General features: G+C 45.2%; 1 protein-coding gene across 1 annotated transcript in view; it reads left to right on the top strand.

Annotated features, from left to right (window-relative positions):
- The window catches only part of LOC126237475 (uncharacterized), a 555,798-nt gene that overhangs the window by 347,959 nt on the left and 187,313 nt on the right, over positions 1-20,526 (top strand). The window contains exon 11 of the mRNA XM_049947618.1: positions 19,175-19,357. Within this exon, the coding sequence (XP_049803575.1) occupies positions 19,175-19,357 (183 nt within the window). The remainder of the gene's footprint in view (positions 1-19,174; positions 19,358-20,526) is intronic.

Below are 20,526 nucleotides of genomic sequence, written 5' to 3'. Positions count from 1 at the left end.
AATGTTCGGATACAGTATTACTGATGCCCTGCTTGACACAGTCGAGTCGTTTAAATATCTGGGTGTAACACTGCAAAGCGGTATGAGGTGGAACGAGCATGAGAGCCCGTGGTAGGGAAGGCGAATGGTCGACTTCAGTCTATTGGGAGAATTTAAGGAAAGAGTGGTTCACTTGTAAAGGAGGCCGCATATAGGACGCTGGTGCGACCTGTTTTTTAGTACTGTTCGAGTGTTTGGGATCGGTACCTGGTCGGATTCAAGGAGGACATCAAAAAAATGGTTCAATTGTCTCTGAGCATTATGGGACTTAACTTCTGAGGTCATCAGTCCCCTAGAACTTCGAACTACTTAAACCTAACTAACCTAAGGACATCACACACACCCATGCCCGAGACAGGATTCGAACCTGCGACCGTAGCGGACGCGCGGTTCCAGACTGTAGCGCCTAGAACCGCTCGGCCACATCGGCCGGCAAGGAGGACATCGAAGCAATTCAGAGGCGGGCTACGAGATTTGTTACTGGTAGGTTCGACCAACACGTAAGCGTTACAGAGATGCTTCGGAAACTCAAATGGGAATCCCTGGAGGAAAGGTGACGTTCTTTTCGAGGAACACTACTGAGAACATTTAAAGAACCGGCACTTGAAGCTGACCACTGTACGATTCTACTGCTGCTGCCAACATACACTGCGCATAAGGACCACGAAGATAAGATACGAGAAATCAGAGCTCACACGGAGGCGTACAGATAGTCGTTTTTCCCTCGCTCTATTTGCGAGTGGAACTGGAAGTGACAAGTAGTGGTAGAGGGTACCCTCCGCCGCACGCCCTATGGTGGCTTGCAAAGTATCTGTGTAGACGTAGATGAAGCAGGAGCGCATCTTGGCGTAGCATCAGCAACATGTCAACGTACTCGTTGTTCGTGTATGCCATCTTCATCCTATGTCAGTAAGTGTGGTATATTGAGCCCCGTTTGTTTGAGTAACAGCGCATCGAGGAAGCTTCTCGTTCCGCGACACCGGCGGCGTTACAACTCGGCCGCACCATATTTAGAAGAGGCATTGCGTTATGCGCAGTGTGTGTGGTATCTGCCCCTGAAACTTTGAAGGGTTGTAGCTCCCTAACTAAAAGTGATAGGAATGTTATTTAAATTGATGTATATGCATTTAAATTGATGTACTATGGACAAAAACAAGAAAATTTGTCCAGTAAACATTTGCTCTAAAATGCACACCTTAAACGTTATGGGCAGTTGTTCATTAGAAAAATTGTGTTTTCAAGTAGCGAAGATGAGCACGAGCTCAAAGCTCTTAAGGTATGTATTTTACAACACATGTTTATTGGACACTTACCATTTCCCAAAATATGGAAAGCAAAGAGCTTGCAGTAGAAGAGATTTGCTTCACAGTATCGAAGATGAAAGATTGCTCGTAGCTCTTAAGGTATGCATTTTCGACCCTATGTTTACTGAGACTTATTTGCTTCTAGTATCATGTACTTTCAACTGTATGCGTTTACGCCATTAATTATGATACGCCCTGTATACCCGCACAGTAGTCGCGCTACGTTGCATATACGCTGTAGAAACGTCCATAAAAGGAAATTTTTTGATCGACCCTTATATATGCAATAATAAACAGAAACATGGATGTACTGAGTACGTTACGTATTTAGACCTGTTTCATTTGTAGGGCTCACATGAGTGGGAGGGGACTTTGTGCTTGTTACATAATCGAGCTGGGCTACTGCACAGACTGAGCAAGCAGCAGAAGTCTAACCTGAGGAAACAGTGGAGGACAATAGAAGGATAGTAAAAAGCAGCCTCTTCCACACACTGTACAGTAGCTTGCGGAGTGTGTATGTAGAAAGTTTCTTGTGGGGCCCGACTATATATACAGAATGGTCTGGATAGGAAATGTGGCCTTAACAACATCGCGAAATGCATAGCAAACAATTATATTTACTTTTCAACATCAGAAAACAACGGATGATGCATGTTCTAGTGAAACAATTGCTCCTTCTTTTGAAAACAGTTCATGGCTTGAGAGAGTAAGTGCTACTCGAAATTAAAACCGCCGCATGCACTTGCTATTTAAACGAGCTAGACGAGGCTCGATTCACGAATCTCGTATATATCTACCACGTAGCGGGAAATTATTTTTGTAACGCTTTCGAACAGACTTTCAACACGAAGTTGTTTGTGCAGTGCTACAAGACTTTTACTTGAGGGACTGCACTCTGACCTAAATACAATCTGGGTTAACTCTGCACCAGTATTTAAGCCCATTTATCGGAGAATAAAAGAATGCACGCTCTACCACATGAGAACGCGAAAGTGGCACTTTCTGCAAAGTTCTGCTGAAGCTTCTTCTGAAGATATGGTCGATAAAACTGGTCATGTCGAGGTATCGGCGCAAAACGGTGCATGGAACTGAGTTGACAGGCGTTAACGAGTACATAATACGGGTTGTTTAAAAAAGATTCACGCCATTTCACAACACTAAGTCCTACATGAATAAAGACAAAAATCTGAAGCGAATTTAACTTACACATAGAAGTATATAGTTTTTAATTTCTAAAGAACCATCTAATTTCACGGGGGTATACCTTTTGCATGCATGCACAGACAACATCGCGGCGTTTCAGAAAATTAAGTTTACAATCGAAATTTTCGTTTACCTTTTATTAACGCTCAGTGTGTCCTCCATCGGACGCAGGACAAACATTCAGACAATACGTCCCATCTTAACGAGCACATCTGTAATTACTGCATTCCCTACTGTTGCTATGCTACGCCACACTTCAACCTGAGTTGCTGGAAGAGAACGCACCTAGGCCGAGTCTTTCACACACTCCTCTCTGCCCCCCCCCCCCCCCCCTCTCCCTCACCCAAAGTTAACATATACAGTGAGATGAGGTGCCTCGTGACGAAACTAATGCTGCGCAGTTATAACTGAGTTACGCCTGTTCAAAAGGACAACCCAAGACGCTATTTATTGATGTGTCATCGCCGCCTCGACTCAACACACACTGCGTAACGCATGAGCGAGAGAGTGACCTAGCTGTTCCAGGGAAACCCCTATCGACAGCCATATGAAACGGAAACTTACAACTGGCGCCAAGGTGAACTTTGAGTTTCGTTGTTAAAGTTAAAATTCATCTCTAGTTTCCGCTGTATGGTAGATTCAAAATGGCTCTGAGAGCTATGGGACTTAACTGCTGAGCCGGCTGTGATGGACGAGCGGTTCTAGGCGCTTCAGTCTGGAACCGCGCGACCGCTACGGTCGCAGGTTCGAATCCTGCCTCGGGCATGGATGTGTGTGATGTCCTTAGGTTAGTACGGTTTAAGTAGTTCTAAGTTCCAGGGGACTGATGACCTCAGTAGTTAAGTCCCATAGTGCTCAGAGCCATTTGAACTATGTGAACTTAACTTCTGAGGTCATCAGTCCCCTAGAACCTAACTAACCTAAGGAAATCACACACATCCATGCCCGAGGCAGGATTCGAACCTGCGACCGTAGCGATCGCGCGGTTCCAGACTGTAGCGCCTACAACCGCTCGGCCACCCGGGGCGGCCATGGTAGGTACTCCGTTTGTCATCTCCAGACAAAACTGATCCAGTAAGGATACCTAAATATTGTCTTGGGAAAACCTACACTTCAAGCGCTCAGTATTTCCGATAAAGTAGCTTTTGCATCTTTTCACCTCTGTTAACTATTAAGTCATGTGGCTAGGGCCTCCTGTCGGGTAGAACGTTCGCCAGGTGGAAGTCTTTCGATTTGACGCCACTTCGGCGACTTACGCGTGGATGTGGATGAAATGATGATGATTAGGACAAGACAACACCCAGTCCCTGAGCGGAGAAAATCTGCGACCCAGCCGGGAATCGAACCCGGGCCCTTAGGATTGACGTTCTGTCGCTCCGAGTACTTTTTTTCTATTTTGTTCGGTATCTTTCGTTGCGTTTGGTCTTGGCGGACGTCACAGGACATCCGTTCAAGTTGATCGTTGTTCCCTTTACTCAGTTTTTTATTTTATTACAGAGGGCTAGCGTCTTTCTGACCGAACACTGAGCTACCTTGCCGGCTGTCCACTAAGCTACCGGGGCCGGACACACTGCATCATCTATGATTTGTTTTACATATCCTAGTTGTCGTCCGGCCTTACTATTTTGCCCTTCTACTGCTCATTCCACTGCCAAGCCAATTACTCCCATTCAAGACGTTTGATTGGCCAAATTAATCACAGTGCCTGACAAAAAAAAATGGTTCAAATGGCTCTGAGCACTATGGGACTCAACATCTTAGGTCATAAGTCCTCTAGAACTTAGAACTAAAAAAATGGTTCAAATGGCTCTGAGCACTATGGGACTCAACTGCTGAGGTCATTAGTCCCCTAGAACTTAGAACTAGTTAAACCTACCTAACCTAAGGACATCACAAACATCCATGCCCGAGGCAGTATTCGAACCTGCGACCGTAGCGGTCTTGCGGTTCCAGACTGCAGCGCCTTTAACCCCACGGCCACTTCGGCCGGCTGAACTTAGAACTACTTAAACCTAACTAACCTAAGGACATCACACACACCCATGCCCGAGGCAGGATTCGAACCTGCGACCGTAGCAGTCGCGCGGTTCCGGACTGCGCGCCTAGAACCGCGAGACCACCGCGGCCGGCCAGTGCCTGACAAAAAAATGTGAAGCACCCATAAGGGGAGAAAGAAACGAATTGCAATTTCACAGGTTGAGAGAATGATTACGAATTAGAGTCAAATTTATAAAGACCTTGGCAGTATCAGCCCACTTATCAGTATGACGTTGCACCCCTTCTGGCCTGGATGTGTGCGCTGATTCACCAGGAGGGGTGTCATAAATCCGTCGTATCCAACCCTGAGACAAACTGCCCAAAAACTCTTGTAAATGATACTCGACATCTCGCATACTGACACTTGGATGGAACTGATGTCCGAGTTTGCCCCATACATGTTCTATCAGGGGTTGATCTAGGGATATTGTTGGCCGTAGGAGCGCCTCAACATCACGCCGACCGTTCATTGGGACACTGGCTACGTGTAGACGATCGTAATCCTGATGAAAACCAGCACTACGACAGTGTCGCATGAGACGTAACACATGAGCACAGAAGGGCGCAGGATGCCGGTAGCGTGCCGTTCTGCCGTCAAAATTCCCTCAATCACCACCAGCCGTCACCTGAAATCATACGCCCTGACGTCAGGAGCAACGCCGCCATGCCTCTCCAAAGCACTGGAAGAATGGGACATCTCTCCAGATCATCAACGTACTCGCCGACGATTTCCGGCCGTCGTAGTGCAGAATCGCGATTCATAGCTAAATACATTGTGACACTGATCATCACCAGCCCATATGCCTCGGTCGCAGTACCAGGCCAGACGCAGCCGTTAGAGTTTTAGTGTCATCGGCAGCTTTCGCGTGGGAGAATAATTCCCTAGCCACGACGTGCTTAGTGCGCAATACAGAGGTCCTGCCTTGTAGTGGCAAGGCGGGTTCGATGGGACCTTTGACGACGAGTATGGCTGTCCTCTCGTTCCCAAGCAGCCCAACGTTGTACCACTCTGAAAGTCCCACGAATCCGGATATTGCACTAATTCATAAGCCGTTTAAATGGAGACCCACAATGAAGTACCTACCAAAACCTGTCAGGTGCTGATAACGTTGCCTCACACGATTGCGCGCCATCTCCATGTCCTTCACAGCGATCACTCAACATCTGACGCTGTTCACGACTCTTACATAACCTGGTAATAACGCTAAACACGAACAGCGCTAATGCACTCTCGTGGCCGTTCCACCTATCACAGAGAATTGCAACTCCAATCATTTACATACCCGCCGATTGTGTGCACGTGTACGGAATAATCCATGTTGTCGTCTTTCTTTTTGGCCTGTTTTCTCCCGCAGTTGCACATATACGCATTGTATAGGTTAACTGTATTCTTGAGCAACTGCAATAGAACTCTTCTTAAGACCAGACGCGGTTCTCTTTATTTTAAAGAATGTCCAGTGGCCACTGTAAGAATGTGGTTTTCTCTTTTACAATTTTGTTTGTTAAGATCATTAAATTTACTTATTACTATAAACAATTTTTGTTCTTTTCGTTACTCACGGCTTTTTTCTTGTTTATTCCATCCTTCTTCGTCTTCCACGTGTACGTGTTAAGTATTTGGACACAACACTTTTACTGCACTTAAGGACATTTACAGTTCTGTGTTGGAAAATATTAATTTCATCTCGCTGTTTTGCGTGTTTTGTTTTGCTATTGCAGGATGCGTACGTCTTTTGTTTGTTTTTAATAATGGTAGAGGCGTCTGCTATCGCTCTGAGAGTGTTTATATTTTCCGACTAAGAAAATTATTTTATTTTAAGTGGGGGGTGTTAATCTCTCTCTCTCTCTCTCTCTCTCTCTCTCTCTCTCTCTCTGTGTGTGTGTGTGTGTGTGTGTGTGTGTGTGTGTGTGTGTGACAAACACGCAGAACCTGTGATACAAGGAACACAAAAGATGCCAGCCGGCCGAAGTGGCCGTGCGGTTAAAGGCGTTGCAGTCTGGAACCGCGAGACCGCTATGGTCGCAGGTTCGAATCCTGCCTCGGGCATGGATGTTTGTGATGTCCTTAGGTTAGTTAGGTTTAAGTAGTTCTAAGTTCTAGGGGACTAATGATCTCAGCAGTTGAGTCCCACGGTGCTCAGAGCCATTTGAGCCAAAAGATGCCAGCCTGTGTGGCCAAGCGGTTCTAGGCGCTGCAGTCCGGAACCGCGGGAGTGCTACGGTCGCAGGTTCGAATCCTGCCTCGGGCATGGATGTGTGTGATGTCCTTAGGTTAGTTAGGTTTAAGTAGTTCTAAGTGCTAGGGGACTGATGACCTCAGATGTTGAGTCCCATAGTGCTCAGAGCCATTTGAACCATTTTTTGATAAAAGGGGGGGGGGGGGGGGCGCAATGTCTGATAACATGACCGCTGGAGCTGACGTGGAGACTGGCGCGTATTCATGCAAAAGCAGTACGGTCAGGCTCGTCGGACAGCGACGCCAGACTTTCAGTCGGGAGCTAACAAAAAGCGCCGTAACTCTGTCTGGCACATGGAACTAAGCCCACTCCACCACGTCCCGGCGGGAGGGCAAGGGAGGAATATTTAAATAACATCCCGGTACAGGCAAAGGATCCCATCGCCATTAACATACGACGTGCGAGGGTAATCGGGACTGGGAACACTTGTGCCACGCTCTATACTCTGATATTCCCGCAGGAGGTCGGACGTACTTATGCATCTACACTGAAGAAGGTGACTGCATTGCCCATATAGGCGAATTATTTATGCGAATGCGTGGTGTCTGTTCTTTCGGACGTATTCGAAAGAACAGATACTACGCATTCATATAGCTTTAAGGTTTGCTGGTGACACTGAAATCCAGTCACAGACGGCAAACAACTTTTAAGAGTAGTTGAATGGAATGGATAGTGTCTTACACTGAGAATATAAGACGAACATCAACAACACTAAAACGAGGATAATGAAACTTAATCGAAATTAATGCTCAGAAGATTAGATTAGGGAATGTGACACTAAAAGTAGTATGTGAGTCTTTTTATTTGGACACCAAATTAGTGATGGTTGAAAAAGTAGAGAGGATATAATGTAGGCTGGCAATAGCAAGTGAATCATTTCTGAAAGACAGAGATTGTTGCTACCGAATATAGATGTTAGGAAGTCTGTCCTGGAGGTATTTGTTTCGAGTGCAGTCTTGTAAAGAATTGAAACGAAAATCATAAAGAATTCGGACGAAAATAGGACAGAAGCATTTGAAATGTACTACTACAGGAGAATCCTGAAAATTAGATGGATATATCGGGCAACTAACGAGGAGATACTGAACAGAATTGTGAAAAAAGAAATTTAATGACGCAGCTTGACTAAAAGGCTGAGGCATCAACGGATCGTTACTTAGGTAACTGATAAAAGTGCGAGGGGTAAAAGTTGTAGGCTACAGTCGAAAGTTAACGTAGTGGTCTTCAAAGTGGTTCCTAGAGGATTCAAGGTGTTCGATACAAGGCTATACGGTTCCGACTTGACGAAATAATCCATCGGATCAGTTGCTTCATACCGCTGTATCTTACTCAACTTGTCGAAGGGGGAGGGGAGGGGGGGGGTAGACAACAGCTCTTAACCAAATTCAGAAAAACTGACTTAGTGACGCAGACCTACACCGAGAAACGGGTCAGTGTCAAGGTGAGTTTCGGGACGCGGATACGAAGACTCTGACGTTACGAGGCGATCCGTATCGCTGGCCCCTACCCTTACCCAGTCAAGGGGCACCGGATTACAGCATAGCTCTCGTTTTATCAGGCGGAGAAATGCTGTGTGAAGAACAGTTCCCTGCGCCAAGACAGCCTTCCACCCGGGAAGCAAAGCCGACGAGGAAAAATGTCCTGTCATTAGCGCCAGGTGGCGTCACACCCAGCAACCAAGTTGCGCGCAGCTGACGTCACACAAGGCCGTGTCCAGTTAAGGTTGACGGCGGAATCTGCCAGAATTTTTTCCGGCTGCATCCGACCGTGGCGGCTCTCCGTTACAGAGACACGGAAAAAGCTACGACCTTTAAAAGTCTGAAGCGGCCTGTTGACTGCCAGGACACTTCAACCGCTACAATGCCATTCACTTGGCGGACGACAGACACATTATTCGTGAGTCCACTAAAAGGATAGTAAAACTGTAACGTACCTTAAAGGGAACTTAAATTACATTAGGTAGAGGAACCTGAAAGGGTGAATTTGGGACTTGGTGCATATACGGAGTTGCATATACGAAATATGGTACTGCTGCAGATTTTCGTGGACTCTCTCAGCACGGCGAGAAATTTCATAAATACAATTCAGTGTGGTCAAAAAGTTTCCTTTTCAGGTTGAGTTCCCTATGGGACTTAGTCTCTGAAATGTTTATCATTCTATAACATTGGTAATTATCAACCAAACAGTATAATATTTGGTACACATGTTATTATAGTGTATATGAAGGTACTCATATAGTTAGTTTTTTTATTTTCCAAATTTTATTTTTTGATGCAATCCCGGACGGGCGTACTAGCCTTACTAGGTACGCCCGTCCGTTGCGCGCCATGTCAGACCATATGCGTATGACGTCATACGCATATGGTCTGACATGGCGCGCAACGGACGGGCGTACCTAGTAAGGCTAGTACGCCCGTCCGGGATTGCATCAAAAAATAAAATTTGGAAAATAAAAAAACTAACTATATGAGTACCTTCATATACACTATAATAACATGTGTACCAAATATTATACTGTTTGGTTGATAATTACCAATGTTATAGAATGATAAATATTTCAGAGACTAAGTCCCATAGGTAACTTAATGTATAAGAACTTTAACTTTCGTCGAATTTGGACTGTATCCGTGACGGATATCAGATCGCAGTTATTAGAATCAATGTTGAAATGTAGGCTCAACAGTCTTTTCGCAATGCAAAAGCACTAAAATGGATGCATTTCGATGCATCAAACGAAGTCTTCCAGGATATTGTAAATGCGATACATATGAATATATAAATAAAATTCTGAAAATTGTTGGACACTACTCTCCTAACCGTGTCTTGCTAATATGTGCTTCAATCTCATTGTCCAGACGGTAAGATAAACTAAAGCAAATCTAAAATGAGATTTTCACTCTGCAGCGGAGTGTGCGCTTATATGGAACTTCCTGGCAGATTAAAACTGTGTGCCGGACCGAGGCTCGAACTCGGGACATTTGCCTTTCGCGGGCAAGTGAGGCAGGAGAGCTTCTGTGAAGTTTGGAAGGTAGGAGACGAGATATTGGCAGAAGCGAAGCTGTGTGGATGGGGCGTGAGTCGTGCTTGGGTAGCTCAGGTGGTAGAGCACTTGCCCGCGAAAGGCAAAGGTTCCGAGTTCGAGTCTCGGTCAGGCACACAGTTTTAATCTGCCAGGAAGTTTAAAACAAATCTGCTTATGCAGCACGTAATTGTAAGCAGCGTTTTGTACAATAATTCTACGCGGTTTGTACTATTCTTGCCCGTTCTGCGAATTTTTCTTACACTTTCAGTGACACCCTCTAAAAACCCATGTTTCGGACGGACCAAAACACAGTGGAGTCTAGATGACCCACAGTCCATTCGTAGAGGATTCTAGAAGGGAATTAAACAATCATTTTTGTGATTTGGCTTTTGGAAACATGATTAAAGAAAAAAAACACTTTTTGCATTTGTTTCACTAATTATTTATTTTTGGAACTAGGTTTCCGGATCCTGGAGTACTTCCGGGCGTTGAACCGAGTTGTTTTCCCATTTTAATGCGCGATATTTCGACGGCCGACCCGGACGCCTTCTTCATATGCTTCGAGGTGCGTTACTACGTGTGCTCGCTGCCTGCCCATCAAATAGACTGTACTTTTGGTGACCTCGCCAAGAACACAAGTAGAATTTAACAAGAGTAAATCAGACAACATGTCACCAATCGCTTAACTTCTGCCGGCCGGAGTGGCCGAGCGGTTCTAGGCGCTTCAGTCTGGAACCGCGCGACCGCTACGGTCGCAGGTTCGAATCCTGCCTCGGGCATGGATGTGTGTGATATCCTTAGGTTAGTTAGGTTTAATTAGTTCTAAGTTCTAGGGGACTGATGACCTCAGAAGTTCAGTCCCATAGTGCTCAGAGCCATTTGAGCTTAACTTCTGATAAACTGCGATTTCTCGAGAAGACCTGCCGCAGCACCCCCAAATCGCTCTCCCGAACCGTCCGCTGCCAGCCGCTTCAACGGACGCAGGAAGGCGCGCCGATCTCCCGTCTCACGGCGTCGCAGCTCGCACCGGCCAGACTGATGTCGTGGGTTGACTCCTGTTGCTGTCGTGTCGACCGCGAAGTCACTACCCCTCGCTATACTCCGCGGCCCATTGGATTCACGTGGTGACCTCACATGCGCCGACGCTCAAGACGGACAAGTCATCTTGTGTCCCAGTGTGCGACCGACCAACCGATCGATCCAACCGCCAATGACCTTTGCCTGAGCAAACTCGAGCAGACTGGCGGCCTAACGCGCGGACTCAGATGCAGGAACTAAGCCCCGACCGGGCGACCTCTCGCTTTCTCTTACTGGAGAAGTGGAAAGACTCTCATTTTGCCGGCTTTAAAGGTTGATCCGAACGACAGACAGATACTAACTGCCTGACAAATGCGGACGAGAGACAGACCCAGACTGACCGACTGGCGAGCTCATAGCGCCCCTTAAATGCACGTGAACAGGCAACTTTTCCCCTTTCCCACCAGAGGGAGACACCAAAGCTGCGACTGCCACAGCGGCGCCACCGCCAGAAACGGAGGGCGACTGCTTCACACTACGCGCTGCGGCGCGCTCTTCAAAACAGCAATTTTTACCACTGCTCAGTACACCTCACCATGATGCACAACGCCTCTCTTGTACTGTCAGCCACTGGAGTTTGTTGACCACCTCCGTACGCTCTCGTGGCGAGTAAACGATGCGGTGGTGAAACGCGCCGCTATTCTTTGGATTCTCTCTGCCACTTCTATTAATTATACCTGGTAAGGATCCCAGACGTACGAATACTCGAGCGTGTACGTTGTAAGCTACTACTGTCTTGGACGGTCTCCTTACGATTCTGCTAGTGAATTTGAATCTGGCTTTCCCTGAATTTGTTTTATGTGGTCATTCCATTTCAGGTCGCTCCGAATGGTTACGCCCAGGTACTTTACAGTATGTACTGTTTTCAATGATACGTCGTCAGTAGTGTAATTGAACAGTAATAGATCTATTCGCCTATTTAGGCGCAACGTGTTACGTTCAGGGTCATTCGCCATTTCCTTCTCAAACCGTTAATTCACTGCTGATCATTCTGCGTATCGCTACAGTCTCCTGGGGTCGCAACTTTCTTATGGAAAACACCGTCGTCCGTGGACATTCTCACGGAGCGTTCCCCATCATCCACTAGTTCATTAGTGTAAGGTGTGTATAGTAGTGCCCCTATAGCATTCCCATGAGGAACTTCTGAAATTACCTTCACATTTGTCGATTTTGTTCCACTAATAACGAAGTCTACATCTACAACTGCGTGACTACCATGCAGTTTACACTTAAGTACTTGGCAGAGGGTTCATCGAAACACTTTTACGCTATTTCTCTACCGTTCCATTCACGAAGAACGCGCGGGAAAAAATGAACACTTAAATATTTCCGTGCGAGCTCTGATTTCTCAATTTTATTATGATGATAATATTTACCTATACAGGGTGGTCCATTGATAGTGACCGGGCCAAATATCTCACGAAATAAGCGTCAAATGAAAAAACTACAATGAACGAAACTTGTCTAGCTTGAAGGGGGAAACCAGATGGCGCTATGGTTGGCCGCTAGATGGCGCTGCCATAGGTCAAACGGGTATCAACTGCGTTTTTTTAAATAGGAACCCCCATTTTTTATTACATATTCGTGTAGTACGTAAATAAATATGAATGTTTTAGTTGGAACACTTTTTTCGTTTTGTGATAGATGGCGCTGTAATAGTAACAAACGTATAAGTACGTGGTATCACGTAACATTCCGCCAGTACGGACGGTATTTGCATCGTCGTACATTACCCGTGCAGAGGACTTGCACCTTAATCCGTTCCCCGGTTTTGACGGCTGTAGAATTTTTGTGTGGGAAAAGCTGAAAGACGCCGTCTACAATGACATACCAGTTGCATCCGATGATTCGTAACGACGAATTACTGGAATCTGCTCGGACATCTCTGCTGAAAAGTTAACATCTGTGTAGCAGTGCCGAGCGAGGTGGCGCATTGGTTAGCACGCTGAACTCGCATTCGGGAGGACAACGGTTCAACCTCTTGACCAGCCATCCTGATTTAGGTTGTAGTGTTGGCAGAAGAGCCAACACCGTGTTGCTAGAGGAGGCCGAAATACACGCGTTTAAGCTCACGCAGACTGGCGTGAGGTCTGGAACAATTAAGGAGTTGAGTCTAATAAATAAAGAACGTAGTGGCTTGAATACTTAACTTAAATCCATAATTGGTGTGCATCGCTCTTGACGGTACTTTAATAACAATCTCAATATAAACTGGTAAGAGGCGCCTTGCTAGGTCGTAGCAAATGACGTAGCTGAAGGCTATGCTAACTATCGTCTCGGCAAATGAGAGCGTATTGGTCAGTGTAGCATCGCTAGCAAAGTCTGCTGTACAACTGGGGCGAGTGCTAGTAAGTCTCTCTAGACCTGCCGTGTGGCGGCGCTCGGTCTGCAGTCACTGACAGTGGCGACCCGCGGGTCCGACTTATACTGACGGACCGCGGCCGATTTAAAGGCTACCACCTAGCAAGTGTGGTGTCTGGCGGTGACACCACATAAGTTTTTCGTGATTTCTCTACATCGCTTCAGGCAAATGCTGAGATGGTTCCTTTGAAAGGGCACGGCCGATTTACTTCCATCATCCATGCAGCTTTACTGTATGATTAAATGATGATGGCGTCCTCTTGGGTAAAATATTCCGGAGGTAAAATAGTCCCCCATTCGGATCTCCGGGCGGGGAACTGGCATTATACGGATCGGAGCGTGGAATGTCAGATCCCTTAATCGGGCAGGTAGGTTAGAAAATTTAAAAATGGAAATGGATAAGTTAAAGATAGATATAGTGGGAATTAGTGAAGTTCGGTGGCAGGAGGAATAAGACTTTTGGTCAGGTGATTACAGGGTTATAAATACAAAATCAAATAGGGGTAATGCAGGAGTAGGTTTAATAATGAATAAAAAAATAGGAGTGCGGGTTAGCTACTACAAACAGCATAGTGAACGCATTATTGTGGCCAAGATAGACACAAAGCCCATGCCTACTACAGTAGTACAAGTTTATATGCCAACTAGCTCTGCAGATGATGAAGAAATTGATGAAATGTATGACGAGATAAAAGAAATTATTCAGGTAGTGAAGGGAGACGAAAATTTAATAGTCATGGGTGACTGTAATTCGTCAGTAGGAAAAGGGAGAGAAGGAAACATAGTAGGTGAATATGGATTGGGGGGAAGAGATGAAAGCGGAAGCCGCCTTGTAGAATTTTGCACAGAGCATAACTTAATCATAGCTAACACTTGGTTCAAGAATCATAAAAGAAGGTTGTATACCTGGAAGAATCCTGGAGATACTAAAAGGTATCAGATAGATTATATAATGGTAAGAGAGAGATTTAGGAACCAGGTTTTAAATTGTAAGACATTTCCAGGGGCAGATGTGGATTCTGACCACAATCTATTGGTTATGACCTGTAGATTGAAACTGAAGAGACTGCAAAAAGGTGGGAATTTAAGGAGATGGGACCTGGATAAACTGAAAGAACCAGATGTTGTAGAGAGTTTCAGGGAGAGCATAAGGGAACAATTGACAGGAATGGGGGAAAGAAATACAGTAGAAGAAGAATGGGTAGCTCTGAGGGATGAAGTAGTGAAAGCAGCAGACGATCAAGTAGGTACAAAGACGAGGGCTAATAGAAATCCTTGGGTAACAGAAGAAATATTGAATTTAATTGATGAAAGGAGAAAATATAAAAATGCAGTAAATGAAGCAGGCAAAAATGAATACAAACGTCTCAAAAATGAGATCGACAGGAAGTGCAAAATGGCTAAGCAGGGATGGCTAGAGGACAAATGTAAGGATGTAGAGGGTTGTCTCACTAGGGCTAAGATAGATATTGCCTACAGGAAAATTACAGAGACCTTTGGAGAGAAGAGAACCACTTGTATGAATATCAAGGGCTCAGATGGCAACCCAGTTCTAAGCAAAGAAGGGAAGGCAGAAAGGTGGAAGGAGTATATAGAGGGTTTATACAAGGGCGATGTACTTGAAGACAATATTATGGAAATGGAAGAGGATGTAGATGAAGATGAAATGGGAGATACGATACTGCGTGAAGAGTTTGACAGAGCACTGAAAGACCTGAGTCGAAACAAGGCCCCGGGAGTAGACAACATTCCATTAGAACTACTGACAGCTTTGGGAGAGCCAGTCCTGACAAAACTCTACCATCTGGTGAGCAAGATGTATGAGACAGGCGAAATACCCTCAGACTTCAAGAAGAATATAATAATTCCAATCCCAAAGAAAGCAGGTGTTGACAGATGTGAAAATTACCGAACTATCAGTTTAATAAGTCACAGCTGCAAAATACTAACGCGAATTCTTTACAGACGAATGGAAAAACTGGTAGAAGCCGACCTCGGGGAAGATCAGTTTGGATTCCGTAGAAATGTTGGAACACGTGAGGCAATACTAACCTTACGACTTATCTTAGAAGAAAGATTAAGGAAAGGAAAACCTACGTTTCTAGCATTTGTAGACTTAGAGAAAGTTTTTGACAATGTTAACTGGAATACTCTCTTTCAAATTCTGAAGGTGGCAGGGGTAAAATACAGGGAGAGAAAGGCTATTTACAATTTGTACAGAAACCAGATGGCAGTTATAAGAGTCGAGGGGCATGAAAGGGAAGCAGTGGTTGGGAAAGGAGTGAGACAGGGTTGTAGCCTCTCCCCGATGTTATTCAATCTGTATATTGAGCAAGCAGTAAAGGAAACAAAAGAAAAATTTGGAGTAGGTATTAAAGTTCATGGAGAAGAAGTAAAAACTTTGAGGTTCGCCGGTGACATTGTAATTCTGTCAGAGACAGCAAAGCACTTGGAAGAGCAGTTGAACGGAATGGACAGTGTCTTGAAAGGAAGATATAAGATGAACATCAACAAAAGAAAAACGAGGATAATGGAATGTAGTCAAATTAAATCTTGTGATGCTGAGGGAATTAGATTAGGAAATGAGACACTTAAAGTAGTAAAGGAGTTTCGCTATTTAGGGAGCAAAATAACTGATGATGGTCGAAGTAAAGAGGATATAAAATGTAGACTGGCAATGGCAAGGAAATCGTTTCTGAAGAAGAGAAATTTGTTAACATCGAGTATAGATTTAAGTGTCAGGAAGTCGTTTCTGAAAGTATTTGTGTGGAGTGTAGCCATGTATGGAAGTGAAACATGGACGATAACCAGTTTGGACAAGAAGAGAATAGAAGCTTTCGAAATGTGGTGCTACAGAAGAATGCTGAAGATAAGGTGGGTAGATCACGTAACTAATGAGGAGGTATTGAATAGGATTGGGGAGAAGAGAAGTTTGTGGCACAACTTGACTAGAAGAAGGGATCGGTTGGTAGGACATGTTTTGAGGCATCAAGGGATCACAAATTTAGCATTGGAGGGCAGCGTGGAGGGTAAAAATCGTAGAGGGAGACCAAGAGATGAATACACTAAGCAGATCCAGAAGGATGTAGGTTGCAGTAGGTACTGGGAGATGAAGAAGCTTGCACAGGATAGAGTAGCATGGAGAGCTGCATCAAACCAGTCTCAGGACTGAAGACCACAACAACAACAACATCCTTCCCTAATCCGATGACCTCGTTGTCGGTGCCCATTTTGAACACAACCTGAGAAGGTCAATTATCTCGTTTATGGTCAGAATCCACATAAAAATTGTATACACTTGTGGTGTTCATTAGGGTGTAGTACCAGAAGTATCTACGGGTGTTGGAACTTTTCAAAATATGATAGCTCGTAAACTACTCGCACTAGAATCCCTGCAACAAACACCACTGACATTCTATATTTACCCTACTGTTAGTTGGTTAATGTCAATAGGCATTGTTACATTTAAAAAGATAAATGTTTGCACAAAAAGTGAACATTCTGAATGTTATTAAAATCTGTGTATTGACCAACAATACGATTCTTTTACTGCCAATCCGTTCTGTGAAAACCGCATATCTATAGCACTTTCATTTTCGCAATATCCGCGGTGCAAGTTTAAGGTGCTGCACCCTGTAAATCGAAATTACTCTTGTTGTTGTTGTTGTTATTGCGGTCTTGAGTCCAGAGACTGGTTTGATACAGCTCTCCATGCTACTCTACCCTGTGCAAGCTGTGGTGTCACCGCCAGACACCACACTTGCTAGGTGGTAGCCTTTAAATCGGCCGCGGTCCATTAGTATATGTCGGACCAGCGTGTCGTCACTATCAGTGATTGCAGACCGAGCGCCGCCACGCAGCAGGTCTAGTCTAGGGAGAGACTCCCTAGCACTCGTCCAAGTGGTACAGCCAACTTTCCTAGCGGTGGTTCACTGTCTACATACGCTCTCATTTGCATAGACGGCCGTTTAGCATAGCCTTCAGCTACGTCATTTGCTACGACCTAGCAAGGCGCCATATTCGGTTACTATAATTATTATGTATTCTGAACAGATACTATTGTGAATTATGTACCGTCAAGAGCGTCATTAATGGATTAAAGTTAAGTATCAAACTAATTACGTCCGCTTTCTGAATTCTCATTCCTTGTCATGTTCCAGACCTCACGTCAGTATGGTTCTTCCCTCCTCACGCCAGCCTGCGTGAGCTAAAACGCGTGCATTTCGGCCTCCACTAGTAACACGGTGTTGGCTCTTCTGCCAACACAACATAAGCCTCTTCATCTCCGAATAACTACCGCAACCTACATCCTTCTGAATCTGCTTAGTGTATTCATCTCTTGGTCTCCCTCTACGACTTTTACACTCCTCGCTTCCCTCCAGTACTAAATTGGTGATCCCTTTGTGCCTGATAACGTGTCCCACCAACCGATCCCTGCTTCTAGTCAAGTTGTGCCACAAATTCCTTTTCTCCCCAATTCTGTTGAGTAGCTCCTCATCAGTCACGTGATTTACCCACCTAATCTTCAGCATTCCTCTGTAGCACCACATTTCGAAAGCTCCTATTCTCTTCTTGTCTACATCGTTTATCGTCCATGTTTCACTTCCATATATGACTATATTCCATACAAATACTTTGAGAAAAGACTCCCTGACATTTCAATCGATACTCGATGTTAACAAACTTCACTTCTTCATAAACGCTTTCCTTGCCATTGCCAGTCTACATTTTATATCCTCTATACTTCGACCTTCATCAGTTATTGTGCTCCCCAGATAGCAAAATTCGTTTATTACTGTAAGTGTCTCATTTCCTAATTTAACACTCTCAGCATCACCTCCTTTAATTCGACGACGTTCCATTATCCTTCTTTTGCTTTTGTTGGTGCTCATCTTATATTCTCCTTTCAAGACACTGTTCATACCGCTCAACTGCTCTTCCAGGTCCGTTGTCGTCTCTGACAGAACTACAATGTCGTCGCCAAACCTCAAAGTTTTTATTTCTTCTCCATTGATTTCAATTCCTACTCTAAATTTTTCTTTTGTTTTCCTACTGCCTTCTCAATATACAGATAGAGTAATATCGGGACCCGGCCCATGTAGCCGAGCGGTTCTAGGTGCTTGATTCCGGAATCGTGCTGCTGCTACGGTCACAGGTTCGAATCCTGCCTCGGGCATGGATGTTCAAATGGTTCAAATGGCTCTGAGCACTATGGGACTTAGCTGCTGAGGTCATCAGTCCCCTAGAACTTAGAACTACATAAACCTAACTAACCTAAGGACATCACACACATCCATGCCCGAGGCAAGATTCGAACCAGCGACCGTAGCAGCAGCGCGGTTCCGGACTCAAGCACCTAGAACCGCTCGGCCACTCCGGCCGGCAGGCATGGATGTGTGTGATGTCCGTAGGTTAGTTAGGTTTAAGTATTTCTAAGTTCTAGGGGACTTATGACCTAAGGTGTTAAGTCCCATAGTGCTCAGAGCCAGTTGGACCATTTTTGAAGTAATATTGGGGATAGGCTGCAACCCTGTCTGACTCCCATCTCAATCACTACTTCCCTTTCTTGCCCCTCGACTCTTGTAACTGCCATCCGGTTTATGTACAAATTGTAAATAGCCTTTCGCTCCCTGTATTTTACACCTGCCACCTTTAGAATTTGAAGGTATCGAATTAAAAAGGATGATACCCACTGGTATGGTACGTTTCTTGTTATGTTATTGTACTGACTGCATTACGCTATACAATTGTTGTAATTACTTGTCGGATATTAAATGTGTGAGCTGACACTGAAGATTTGCCAAGATACGTTGTCCAGTAACTCGGTAGCGAGCTGGTGGAGTGCTGGATGTGTATGTGAGTGCTTCTGACAGGTGGTGGTCTGTTGTTGCCAGGGACGTCCGGCGTGGACCTGTCGCGGTCTCTGCTCGCCGTGGCTGACCGGCTGCGCGAGCTGCGGGGGCCGGTGGGGGGCGCGGCCGCCGTGCTGCTGCTGCTCTGCTACAGCTCCTCGCTGTCCGACGCCGACCTGCAGGCGGCCGCCGACCAGCTCAGCGCCATCAACGCCTCCTTCCCGGGTGAGTGCCCAGACTGGTGCCCACCTCTTCACAGACACTCAAGAGCCGAAGAAACTGGCACACCTGCCTAAAGCCGGGTTCCCACACGCAACGAAAGTATCGCCACAAGTCAAGTCATTCTTGAGTGGCGCTGTGAGCTACCGTTCACACAGGACGCCACAAAATTCTTCGTCATTGCGCAGTTTGCAAAATGGCGTCACCTGTCTCAGCTGATTAAACGGCTGTACATATTACTAAATAAGATGTTTTGGAAACATTATAAATGTAACATATTAGTTACCAAAGTGTTTCTCGTCTCTCTTGTCTCGACTACATGTTTTAAGAACCGGTCTGCAGCTTCAAACCAAGCAAGGCTGGGTTTATAAATACCGTCTGTAGACGCACCACTCTTAAGTGGTTTCAGTACCTTTTTATATTCATTCATGTAAGCATTTCGAATGCTTCGAATTTTTAATTCTGTTGTAGCTACATTAATTCCAGGTACATATTCACGCATACTGTTTACTATTTCAATTAATGCAGCATCTCTCAAATTTCTGTCTTTGTATGATTCGCTTTTGAGGTTCCAAAGGCATTCTCGTTCTTGATACACCTCCAAGAATCTCATAATTGTCGCTGTTGACCACTTTTTCGACATATTAATAGCAAAAGCACAAACAAAAGCATTAACTGCGAACGAATACGCACTAGAAAGGTTTGAATCCAGCCGCGAGGTAGCAATCGAATGACGTTATTCGATTGTGGAGAAGGCAAAATGGCGCAACAAAGTAGATCCAAGTTCAACTTTTTGTGGCGTGACAAAAATTGCGCTTCTTAAATGGCGCCACCGAAAACTAGGAGTTCACACATGCAACTACAAAGCAACTGCAGTTCGCCATTAGCAGTGGCGATACTTTTGTTGCCTGTGTGAACCCGGCTTAATATCGTGTAGGGCCCCCGCGAGCACGCGTAAGTGCCGCAACACGACGTGGCAAGACTCGACTGATGTCTCAAGTAGTGTTGGAGGAATTTGAGACCATGAATCCTGCAGCGCTGTCCATAAATCTGCAAGAGTATGAGGGTGTGGATATCTCTTCTGAACGCACGTTGCAAGGCATCCCATATATGAAACTTCCTGGCAGATTAAAACTGTGTGCCGGACCGAGACTCGAATTCGGGACCTTTGCCTT

The sequence above is a fragment of the Schistocerca nitens genome, chromosome 2 (genome assembly GCF_023898315.1).
Source record: "Schistocerca nitens isolate TAMUIC-IGC-003100 chromosome 2, iqSchNite1.1, whole genome shotgun sequence".
Classification (NCBI taxonomy): domain Eukaryota; kingdom Metazoa; phylum Arthropoda; class Insecta; order Orthoptera; family Acrididae; genus Schistocerca; species Schistocerca nitens.
This window is presented reverse-complemented; position numbering and strand designations above follow the sequence as displayed.